The following is a 12,294-nucleotide window of genomic DNA, read 5'->3' on the forward strand; positions in this document are numbered from 1 at the left end:
CTGAGCATGCTGAGCCTCACCCATGGGAACGAGGCCAGGACCCCGCCTGGGGGAGATGGAGAGACCAGAGCAAGGCAGAGGGAAAGGAGTCCAATGGGGCAGGTGGGAGCAGCCAGCCCAAAGAGCTGTCCTCCCCTTCTCAGGCTGTCTCCACCTCCGTCAGTTGCTGAGGCCTGACCCACCCCTAGAGGAAAGCAGAGCAGCCCCACACCTCACCTCCAGGACCACACATGCCCCATCCAGGGGAGCAAGGGGGACAGTCGGCTTTGCCACCAGCCAAGCTGCCTTTTGTGCACCCCACTCACACCTTCCCCAGCTGGCTCCACCTCCTCCCTCTCACGGCGCCCGGTGTTCCATCCCCTTCCTCTGAACCTTTGTCCCGTGTGTGTCTAGAACAGCTCTTTCCTCTACTTTGTTGAGCCACGTCCGTCCCACCCATAGAGCGCAGCCCAACGCTCCACACGCCAGCCCCAACCCAGAAAACTTCCCATGACTGACGCGGCTCTCCCAGGCCAACATAAACACGCACACTGAGAGACGCGCACCCCACACACGCCTCTGGCTTTATGCTAGCGCTCCCTCGGAAGCCGTGACACCTCCTGGCCATCCAGACCCCAGCAGTGCCTTCAGCGAAAAAAACAGACCCTTTCACCATCTCCTCTCCTGAGGATGTGCCAAAAGCGGGACCAACAGAGAGACCAGAAGGAAACTCCGCCTTACTCACTTGATGAAGTACACGGCTCCTTCCCGGGTGGAGTCCACCTCCCAGCCCTTGGGCAAACCTGTGAGGAAGCAAGGCCACAAGGTCACCCTGTCTCCCTTCTCAGCTCAGCAAGCCTGACCTGCTTCAGGAGGGCTGGGGCCGGGAGAAGCAGGAATACCACAGCTGCGCCAACAGTGTTCAAACCAGCCGTCTCACCCCCTTTGCCCATTATTCCCATCAGTCTGTTTCCAGCAAATAAGAGAGAGGGCACTGGAAGGGACAGCCCCTGGCAATGAGTGGTGAAGTGCTCAAATGAATCCTTGCCTCGCAGGATTCACTCATTCATTCAACAAACTTTTCTTTTAAAGATTGGCACCTGAGCTAACAACTGTTGCCAATCTTTTTTTTCTGCTTTTTCTCCCCAAATCCCCCCAGTATTTAGTTGTATATTTTTTTAACTTTTTATTAAGATTATGATAGTTTACAACCTTGTGAAATTTCAGTTGTACATTCTTGTTTGTTATTCGTGTTGTAGGTGCACCACTTCACCCTTTGTGCCCTCCCCCCACCCCACTTTCCCCTGGTAACCACTAATCTGTTCTCTTTGTCTACATGTTTAACTTTCACATATGAGTGTAGTCAGGCAGAGATTGTCTTTCTCTGTCTGGCTTATTTCACTTAACATAATACCCTCAAGGTCCATCCATGTTGTTGTGAATGGGATGATTTTATCCTTTTTTATGGCTGACTAGTATTCCATTGTGTATATATACCACATCTTCTTTATCCAATCATCAGTTTCTGGGCATGTAGGTTGGTTCCACGTCTTGGCTATTGTAAATAATGCTGCGATGAACATAGGGGTGCATGGGACTCTTGGGATTTCTGATTTCAGGTTCTTAGGATAGATACCCAGTAGTGGGATGGCTGGGTCATAAGGTATTTCTATTTTTAACTTTTTGAGAAATCTCCATACTGTTTTCCGTAGTAGCTGCACCAGTTTGCATTCCCACCAGCAGTGTATGAGGGTTCCTTTTTCTCCACAACCTCTCCAACGTTTGTCCCTCTTGGTTTTGGATATTTTTGCCATTCTAACAGGTGTAAGGTGATATCTTAGTGTAGTTTTGATTTGCATTTCCCTGATGATCAGCAATGATGAGCATCTTTTCATGTGCCTGTTGGCCGTCCGTATATCTTCTTTGGAGAAATGTCTGTTCATGTTTCCTGCCCATTTTTTGATCAGGTTGTTTGATTTTTTGTTGTTGAGCTGTGTGAGTTCTTTATATATTATGGAGATTAACCCTTTGTCGGATAAATAACTTGCAAATATTTTTTTCCCAACTAGTGGGTTGTTTTTTTGTTTCAATCCTGTTTTCCCTTGCCTTGAAGAAGCTCTTTAGTCTGATGAAGTCTCATTTGTTTATTCTTTCTATTGTTTCCCTTGTCTGAGGAGTTATGGTGTCCGAAAAGATTCTTTTGAAACTGATGTCAAAGAGTGTACTGCCTACGTTTTCTTCCAGAAGCCTTATGGTTTCAGGTCTCCCCTTTAGGTCTTTGATCCATTTTGAGTTTATTTTGGTGAATGGTGAAAAAGAATGGTCGATTTTCATTCTTTTACATGTGGCTGTCCAGTTTTCCCAGCACCATTTGTTGAAGAGACTTTCTTTTCTCCATTGTATGCTCTCAGCTCCTTTGTCGAAGATTAGCTGTCCATAGATGTGTGGTTTTATTTCTGGGCTTTCAATTCTGTTCCATTGATCTGTGCACCTGTTTTTGTACCCGTACCATGCTGTTTTGATTACTGTAGCTTTGTAGTATGTTTTGAAGTCAGGGATTGTGATGCCTCCAGTTTTGTTCTTCTTTCTCAGGATTGCTTTAGCAATTCGGGGTCTTTTGTTGCCCCGAGTTGTACATTTTTTTAATTGTGGTTCTTCTAGTTGTGGCACACGGGACACCACCTCAACATGGCCTGATGAGTGGTGCCATGTCCGCGCCCAGGATCCCAACCCTGGGCCACTGGAGCAGAGCACACGAACTTAACCACTCGGCCACGGGGCCGGCCCCCAACGAACTTTTCTTGAGCAGCTACTCTGTGCCAGGCCCTGCACCAGCCCCCCGGGGATACAGCAGTGACCGCACAGGTGGTTGCCCTGGGGGGTCCTCAGGATCATCCCGCCAGCGCCTGTCTATCACAGAAGCAGAAGTTAGAGCCAAGGGCGCTCACGTGCCCCAGGCCTCACAGATGATCAGCATCCGGGATCAGACCAGGACTCATGTCTCCGAATCCCAGGCCCGTGTTATTGCCCCGGATTCTGCTGCCTCTGGATCCAGCGCTGGACTTGGGAGATCAGTCCAGACAAGTGGGGAGGCCTTAAAAAATGTTTCCTAGCACCTCTGAAAAAGTTAATGGCAGAAATGTTCCGAGTGGAGAGCCACAAGGACAGCACAGCTGAGGACGGTGGCCTCGGCCAGGGGCGCCAGCAGTCCCTGCAGGAGACGCCGCCCCCTCCAGACTCTCCAGGGAGGCGCGGCGCCTCGGGCTCCTAGAGCGCCGGGTGGGCACCGCCATGGCCGTCCTGCCGCCCTCCCAAACAGCCACCCTGGAGTGTCCTGCCTCCCGCAAACAGGACACCTCCACCCCGAGGCAGAGGCGGGAACAGGCGGGCGAGGGGTCACACGCCTTTAGCGGGTGCAGGAGCCCCGAGGCAGACATACTGGAAACAGGTTTGGATGCTCCTGACAATCACGGCCACCTCCTTGGTCAGTCCGACACCTGCCTGGTGTAAGGTTTTATAAAGCACAGCCATTCACTGCCTCCAGCCATGTTCTCTGCTGCCTCAGGGCACAGGCCGCTGGAGGGCAGAGCGGGGCTCTGTGGAGAGCCAGCCCAGGCTCCGTCCACCCATCTACTCGCCCCTGTTCATCAAGGGTCTGTATTTCCATGGTTGCTGCTGATGCCATGCTGCTGCTTCAACGCATCAGGGCAGCCAGCCGGCCCACTCCCCTCCCAGGACTTGTCCAGAGAAATAACCACGCCAGCTACCACCGAGCGAGTGCCTCCTTCCTCTAAGCTATGCATGTTGCCACTGCCAGCACATGTAATCTGCACAGCCACAGCATACAATAGGCACCAGCCCGAATATTTTTACAGATGAGGAAACTGAGACCCAGAAAGGTTAATCAACTTGCTGAAGGTCACACAGGAAAGTGTCTGGGCCGGGATGTGAGTCTGGTCTGCGGCCTCCAAAGCTCACATTCTTTCCTCTGTGCCGCTCCATAAATGCTACTTGTTCCCCTCTGTCCCTGTGGGAGGACGTCCCCATCCAGCAGGGTGGGACTGGCAGCCTCCCCAGTGGAAAGATCCCTGTTGGGTCAGAATCATAAGTAATCCTGCCACTGTGATGTCCCCAGGAAAGTGGCCAGTGTGAATTATGTCCCCTGCCTTTTCTAGCAACTTCCCTCCACACTGCCCTCTCTGCCCGGGCAACACCAAGACCTCTTTGACTCCTCTCCAGGCGGGTGCCCGCCAAGGCAGCTGCCCTCCCAGCAGGCTGGGGGGCAACTTACCTCGTCCCCAGCCTTGGACAGTCTGCTGGCTGCAGCCCAAAGCGGAAGAACTGGCCCACAGGCTTTCACTCGCCTTCCAGGGCTGCCGAGGGGCCGACGGCAGGGACGGCTCAGACCGTGGATGGCGGCGCCCGCCCCACCGCGGGGGAGAGAGCCCGGCGCCGCAGGAGCCTCGCTTCCAGTCGGAAATACAACACGGTCACCTCTCCCAACGGTGACTCTGTCGTGTAATCTTCACTCCAGCCTTTTGAGGTTCCTAATCCTACCCCGTTTCCCAGAGGAAGGAGCCAAGTCCAGGCACTCAGGGCACGTGCAGGGAAACAGCGCCAAGGCCTGAGCGCCAGGTCCGCCTGAAGAACGGGGCCTCCGCCCCGACACTGCTTGCTCGTCAGCTGAGTGGCCTGGAGCCAGGGAAGGGCCGAAGGGCAGCGGGGTGGGGGTCTCCCAGCGGTTCGCGCCCCTGCCCTTCTGTGGCCTGTGGGAGCCCGCCGATGGGATGGTGGCTGCTCCCTTGAAGTGCCCCTGGCCTTCTGATTCTTGGGTCTCCGCCTCTCCAATCGGACAGAAATCTGCCGCCTGGTTGCGTCCCACCTCTCCAGCAGCCTGCGAGGTCCCCGGGGGCTAGCAGCAGGGTCATCTGCACAGTGAGCAGTCAGTGTTGCCCTGTCCACTTTTCTTTTGTGTTCCCCTAAATGTGAAGGAGCTTCTACTAGCCACGTGGGGCTATTTAAATTTAAATGAATTAAACTCTAAACTTTGGTTCCTCGGTCACGCTTCCCTTTCACTTGCACAGCAGCTGCATGTGGCTAAGGGGGACTGACACGGGCAGCATAGAGAGAGCATCTCCATCGTGGCATGAAGCCCACAGTGCAGCACTGGGGGCTGTGCTCTGCCCAGCTCAGGAGCTCTCAAGATGGAGTGGGGGCCGGCCCGGTGGCACAGTGGTTAACTACACATGTTCTGCTTTGGTGGCCAGGGGTTCACCGGTTCAGATCCCGGTGCGGACATGGCACCGCTTGGCACGCCATGCTGTGGCAGGCGTCCCACATATAAAGAAGAGGAAGAGGGGCACGGATGTTAGCTCAGGGCCAGTCTTCCTCAGCAAAAAGAGGAGGATTGGCAGCAGTTAGCTCAGGGCTAATCTTCCTCAAAAAACATAAAATAAAGAATGAAAAAAAAAAAAAGATGGAGGGCATTTTCGGACTGGGCTGCGGGATGAGATGGGAGTAAAATCTTCGTCCTCAAAGCTCCGTCCCAGACACTGATGGTAGAGCTGGAAGCTTGGACGGACCTCGAGGCAAGCATCAGCCCTCCTGCAATATCGCCGGAGGGCATTCCAAGTGCTAAGCGTGGCCCCTCCATGGAGAAAGGAGAAAGTCAGGGCACCCGGAGCCACCGCTTCCTCCTCGACTCAAAGGCAGACAGGCGAGCTCCTTACCTGGGCTGGAGCAGTGTCCACTCTGGAGGGGTGACTCCGTACCAGGGTGCACCCAGCTGGTTGACTCTTCCTCATCACTATGGAAGACCAGGAAGAAAGTGTCACCTGCGAGAGCGGCGTCTCTGAGCAGGACACCCATCTCCAGATTCACATCCACACTGACCGTCCGATCCCAGACACCTGAGATGGGGCATCCACGCGGCCATTCACTCCTTCACATTCACAGAGCACTTCCTGAGCAGACTCGAGGACCCAGAGAGGAGTACTCGTCTCTGAGTACCAGACCCCAAAGGACGTTAACCCACTGGGGAAACGGGCGTCTGAAAAGATAGTTGCACTATGATGTGATGGGGCTATCGGCCCTTCTGGAGCTCTGCACAGAGGGTGTTACACCATCCCAGGGAGGAAGCGCTGACTGGGATGAAAGTCAGGAAGCAGAACAGCACGAAGCCTTCACTAAGAGGGGGCACTTGAGGGGACTGGGGAAGCTGCGGGGTGGAGCAGGGAAGGTCCGTAACTGGCAGCTTCTCCATGGCTGAGAAAAGAGGAGGCTGGGCGAAGCCGTAGTCCGTGCGTGTCTACAGGGGTACAGACTTCCATTCCCAGCGTTCCCTCCCATTGGGAATTTTACAGAGTGTGAATGTGAGGTTCAGAGAAGTTAAGTAATTTACCCAAAGCCACACAATCAATAAGTGATGAAGCCAGGATTCAGACCTAGATCTGTCCCCCAAACCCAGGCTCTTTCTGATGTCTCACTCCCAGCAGTGCGGCTCCCGGGCAATGCAAGCCCTCTGGGCTCCAGGTGTGATGGCAGACGAGCCCACCGGCATCTCTCAAGCCCCCACCAACCAAGTGGCACCGACTTTTCCTCAGCCAGGCGTAACCCGGGGGGAAGCCCACGCAGGCGCGCAGAGGAAAGACCCCTCCCATCACCCAGGTCCTCCAGGCAGCAGGGCGGGGCCTCAGGGTCCAGGACAGGACTCCACTCAAGGCTTTTAAGGCGCAATTAGTACCTTAATTAACAGAACAAACTCCACTAGGAAGGGCTCCACTAGATTTTTACGAAAGCAGGGTATACAATGAGCTGCACATACTTAACGTGGACAGTTTGGTAAGTTTTGACGTGTGTATGTGGTGTGAAACCACCACCAAAATCAAGATGCGAACTCCCCAAACTTTCCTGTGCCCTTTGTAACTCCTCTCCCCTGCCTCTGCCTCCTACCATCCTCACCCTCCCCCCTGAGCAACCGATTTGCTTTCTGTTTCTCTAGATGTTTGCATTTTCTAGACTTTCTAGAATTTCACATAAATGGAATCATACAAACTAGACCTCTTTCCTTCTTTCTTTCCTTCCTTCTTTCTTCCATGTGGCAGTGGGCGTGGATAGTTCGTTCCGTTCATCACCGAGTGGTAGTCCGCTGTAGGACACACCACACGTGTTCATCCACTCACCTGGCGGTGGACATTTGGGTTGTTTTCAGTCCTGGCCATCAGAAATAAAGCTGCTTATGAATAAATAAAGTCTTTGTGTGGGCATATGCTTTCTTTTCTCTTAACTCCACTAATTTTTCTCTAAGTCTGGACACCTGCTGCAGGAAGAGATTTCCCAGCTGACCCACCCCTCTGATGAGGAGAGAAGAAACAAAGTCACTGTTCTGGTGTCCCTGAGGCCCTGGAGCCACCGTGTGCCACGGCAGATGAGCTGTGCTCTGGGCCTGGGCCTGGGAGGCAGTGGGAGAGGAAGCCGAGGAAGGGGACATCAGCCCGCGCTACACTGTAAAGTGGGAGGGGAAAGCCATTCTCACCCCGCCTCTTCAGCTGCCCGGAGACTTTCTGGCCCCCCGATTCCTCTCCTCCTCTCACACTGTCGGCTCCCTCAGACTTCACGTCTGTCTCTACGTCGCCTGGGACTCACGGAGGATCACAGGGCACCACACCCTCGACTTCCTCTTCCCCTTGTCCTTCTGCTAGCTGCCCCTCATCAGCCCCGGCCCAGAGCAATGCAGTCACATAGTCACAGGCTGTCTCCACTCCAGCTTCAGGCTGACGGGGAAGCTGGAACCAGGGGGACTGGTGTGACTGCAAATCCACAGTCCCCAAGCTTAGCTGGGCCCTAAGCGCCACCTAGAATCTTCTCCAGGAGCCCCAGGCAGTTGCTATTTGCAGAGCTTCCCACCAACCTCAAGGCCCACGCCTGCCTCTCCTCACCTTCCCCATTCTCACCGGATAATCTTATCTCTTAACTCAAGAAAAAGTAGAGGAGCCCGCCCCGTGGTCAAGTGGTTAAAGTTCCGCGCCCTCCCCTTCAATGGCCCAGGTTCGCGGGTTCAGATCCCAGGTTTGGATTCCGGGCCGGGACCTACTCCACTCATCAGCCCAGCTGTGGCAGCATCCCACATACAAAGCAGAGGAACACTGGCACCAATGTTAGCTCAGAGCTAATCTTCCTCAAGCAAAAGAGGAGGATTGGCAACGGATGTTAGCTCAGGGCAAATCTTCCTCACAAAAATAATTTTTTTAAAATAAAAACCATTAGGTAGGGGCTTCCCCCAATACACTCAGCCACCCACCCCCAAACTCACCCGTGTTCCCACCATCCTTTAACACTTGTCTCTATGTTGGAGAAGAGGTTCCCCCATTTAAGGCTAATCCTTCTGCCTGGGTTGTAGTCCCCATCCTCGCCCATCTTTTCTAGAACCTTATTCTATTGAGCATCGCAGACTTGTATCTTCAACTTCTCTCTCCCTGCTGGGTCCATCCCTTTAGACTCCCCTGCTGTCACGTCTTCCAGTCTGAACCCTCGGCCTCCCCCTCAACACCGCCTCCCCTCCCAGCTTCCCAACACCTGCTCCCCTTCTTACTGGCCACACTTCCTTCTTGGAATCTAGTCCCTTCCAGCTGTCGTCCACTTCCTGGTCTCCACTCACCTGTCCTCTGCAATCTGGTCCCTGTTCCCAGCCCTCCCGTGAAAACACTTTCCTCAAGGTCATTAAAGACCGTCCTGGTTCTTAAATCCAGCAGACACTTTCCAGTCTTGAGTTCATTTGGCTTTTCCCCTGTTGACTGTTCCTTTCTTCTTAACGTCCTTCTTAGTCGCCTTTTGGGGCAGTAGCCTATCCTGGCCCTGCCGCTGCCCAGCTCTGTGACCCGCGGGTCTTCTCCACCTGGCCTCTCTTCCTCTATTCTTTCCTTAAATGCGGGTACCCTCCTGCTGGGTACCCTCCTGTCTTCTCCCTCGCACACTTCTGGGTGGTTCCACCGTAGTGATGACTCCCAGGCCTCTCTCTTCAACCTCTATCCTGTACATCCAGCTGCCTATGAGACATCACCTCCTGAATGTCCTATCAGGACCTCAAACTCAGTGTTTCCCCATTGAAGCTGTGCTGTCCCTAAAGTCTGTTCCTCTTTTCATACTCCTGATCTCTGTCAAATCAAGTTCCAAATTCTGAGATTTCTCTTCAGTTCTTCCTTTTCCCCTCATTCTCCCATCTCCAGGTAGTAAATGAACACTTTCTATTCTACTTCTGAAGCTTTCTCCCATCTCTCCCTCCCCTTCCCTCTGTTCTCACCACTTTAATTCAGGTCCCCATCAGCCATCTCCCAGACTTTTGCAGTTGCTCCTAACCGCTCTCCACACCTCAAGTTTCTCGCCCTGCCCCCATTTGGCCCTCAAATCGTCATCCCTGCAGCTGCCAGAGATCCTGCTGGAACACAGACCTAACCACGTCAGTGCTCTGTTTCGCATTTCCTTGGTGTCCCATCACCTGCAGGACCAAGTTCAAACCCCTTAGCCCAATACAGAAGGCCGCTCTCAACGCTGTCTGCTTCCTACTTGCTCCGCCTGGTCTCCTGCAGCTCCTTGTCTCCGCTCCATCTCGACTGCACCCTCAGAGTGTTCTAGACAGCCTGTGCCCTAGCCCCCATTGGTGCCCTCCTTCCCACAGGCCTCTGCTTCAAGGCCCCTTTCACTCTAGCCTCTCTCTTCCAGAATCAATTCAAATCCTTCCTTCTCCAGGAGGCCCTCCCTCAACTCCCCAGAGAGCATTAGCTCTTTCTTCCTCATGTTCCTATAGCATTATGCAAATACCCTAGAATGTACCCTATTGTTCCCCTCCCCCCAGGAAGATTAGCCCTGAGCTAACATCTGCTGCCAATCCTCCTCTTTTGCTGAGGAAGACTGGCCCTGAGCTAACATCTGTGCCCATCTTCCTCTACTTTATCTGTGGGATGCCTGCCACAGCATGGCTTGATGAGTGGTGTCTAGGTCCCCACCCAGGATCCAAACCGGCAAACCCCAGGCCACCGAAGCAGAATGTGCAAACTTAACCACTGTGCACCCAGGCTGGCCCCTACACTATTGTTTCTTAAGGATTTATTTGCATTTTCTCCCTACTACCTTCAAGGAAGCTATCTGTATCTTTTTTTTTTTTTATCTCCAATGCCTAGCGCTGTGACAGACAAACAGTGGATACTCAATAAATGTTTGTGGAATGAAAGACGAAAAGAAGCTGGAAGGCAAGCAAGAGACTGGGAGGAAAGAAAAAGCCAAATTAACCACCTCTTCAGAATATCTGAGGAGCTTGCAGAAGTTCAGATTCTCAAGTGTCACCCCAGATCTTTTGAATTGGAATCTCTGGATGTAGGGCTCAGGAATCAGTCTTTTTATGTTATTTTATTTTATTTTTGGTGAGGAAGATTGGCCCTGAGCTAACATCTGTGCCAACCTTCCTCAATTTTATATATGGGACACTGCCGCAGCATGGCTTGAGGACCAGCGTATAAGATCTGGCCACCAAAGTGGAGCACGCAAAGCCAACCATTACGCCACCTGCTGGCCCAGGAATCAGCCTTTTAATAAGTTCCTTGGGTGATTTTTACCGGCTCTAAAGTCTCAAAGCACTGACCGAAGGGACTCCAGTTTTAATATTGGGGAAGTTCTGTTCTTTAACACTCTGACTGAGAGTCAAGAACTTTAGCGTAGTTAATTTCTAAGATAATAATAATTACAACATCAATTACGATCATGGTGAGATAACAGAAGAAAGGCCTACAGCAAATATGGAAACTGAGAAACACCAGAGAGGCCTGGCTGCCTGAGCTCCTGCAAAGGCCGTGGGGCAGCAAGGCAGAGGCGCAGCAAGGTCCGTGGGCGCCGGCTTGACCCGAGACAAACACTTAGACAGGTCTTCGGTTTCTAGGGACCTGCTCCCCGGCTGAGAAATGAGGGGGTTGCATCCCAGGCCCCTCTGCGCTCCAATGTCCTGCGAGAGACTGTCTGGAGACGGGAAACGGCACGCGTGGCTAACAGTTCAGGACGCTGTGCTTCTGGACTCACTCTATTCTCAGGAGACTTCTCTCCTGGCAAAAGATGACCACAGCAGGACGGGGCCGAAACAGCGCCCGGGGCCACCCTGCTGCAGGGAGATGGAGCCCGAGCCGCTCCGGTTCAGGAAACACAGCCCAGCGCTGGGAGCGCACGGCTGGGAGCAGCAAAGGCGCCCCCGCTCCCGGGAACGCCGGGCGCGCTGTGGGCATCTCCTTCCTGACCGCAGCCCCGGGAAGAAGCAGGAAGGGAGAGGCCCGCCGTCTCTCCGAGCCCGAGTCCCGGGGTGAGCGACTGCCGGGAACTGGGTGGCAGGGCAGGGTCCCCCGGCAAGTGGTCAGCCCAAGTCCGCCCGTAGGACAGCGGGGGGAGGCGGGGCGGGGCGCGAAAGGAAGAACTGCTCCCGGCCCCTTCGGCGGACAGCCCCGCAGGCTGGCTCCGGTGCCCCGTCCTCGGGGTCCCACTCCCCCGCGCGCGGCCCGCCTTTCCAGCCCCAGGGCGACGCCGAGCCCGCCCGGACTCCGGCCCCTGGGGGAAGGGCGGCCGTCCCGCGGCGCCCCGGAGCCCCTTCCTTCGTCGGCCGCCCCCCGCGCCCGGCCCGGCCCGGCCCGGCCCGGCCCCGCCGCCCTGGAGGTCGACGACTCCGGAGAACGACTGGAAACCCGGGGAGCCCCACGTACTTGACGAAGAAGACCCTCCCGCCGCGGTCCACGCCGTAGGTCCAGCGGCCGGGCAGGTCCAGCCAGTCGAGCTCCTCGGCCATCGCGGGCCGCAGCCCCGGCCCTCCCGGCGGCGCCTCCCGGCGGCTCGGCCTCCCCGGCGGCGGCGGGCGGGAGCCGGACACGCCCCCGCAGCGCCTCCCGGCGGCTCGAGCTCGGCCTCCCCGGGAGCAGGTGGCGGCGGGGCGGGGAGGCGGGCCCGCCCCAGGTACCGCGGCCGCCGCCGCCTCCAGCGCGGGGCTGCCAGGGCTTTGAGTCACCAACCGGGACGAGTGCAGCCGCCGACCGGAAAGGGGAAGTGGTCAACCTGGGTCTACTCGGCAGGAGGTCAGGAGAGGAGCAAAGGTCAGAGGCAGGGAAGAGTGGCAGGGTGTGAGCGGCGAGGGGCCCTGGGTGTCTCTTCTTGCCAAGAAGTCAGCCGAATTAATCCAGCTGGTCTTACCTTTCCTTCCCAGCAGCTCCTCCAAGAAGCCTACCTTGACTAAGTAGAATCAGAGGGAGACCCAGAGACACACTCGGAAACCAACAGCTTTTATGTCCCTTC

At 54.9% G+C, this 12,294-nt stretch overlaps 1 protein-coding gene across 2 annotated transcripts in view; it reads right to left on the reverse strand.

The window, feature by feature from the left end:
• Positions 1-11,961, reverse strand: part of PLEKHA6 (pleckstrin homology domain containing A6) — a 134,572-nt gene extending 122,611 nt beyond the window's left edge. For both annotated transcript variants that reach the window (XM_046680301.1, XM_046680295.1), the window contains exons 1-3: positions 11,712-11,961; positions 5,709-5,785; positions 725-782 (exon numbers count right to left, since the gene is read on the reverse strand). In XM_046680301.1, the coding sequence (XP_046536257.1) occupies positions 725-782; positions 5,709-5,785; positions 11,712-11,794 (218 nt within the window). In that variant the 5' untranslated portion in view covers positions 11,795-11,961. The remainder of the gene's footprint in view (positions 1-724; positions 783-5,708; positions 5,786-11,711) is intronic.
• Between the last annotated feature and the right edge of the window lie 333 nt (positions 11,962-12,294).

This window comes from Equus quagga, chromosome 13 (assembly GCF_021613505.1).
Source record: "Equus quagga isolate Etosha38 chromosome 13, UCLA_HA_Equagga_1.0, whole genome shotgun sequence".
Lineage (NCBI taxonomy): Eukaryota > Metazoa > Chordata > Mammalia > Perissodactyla > Equidae > Equus > Equus quagga.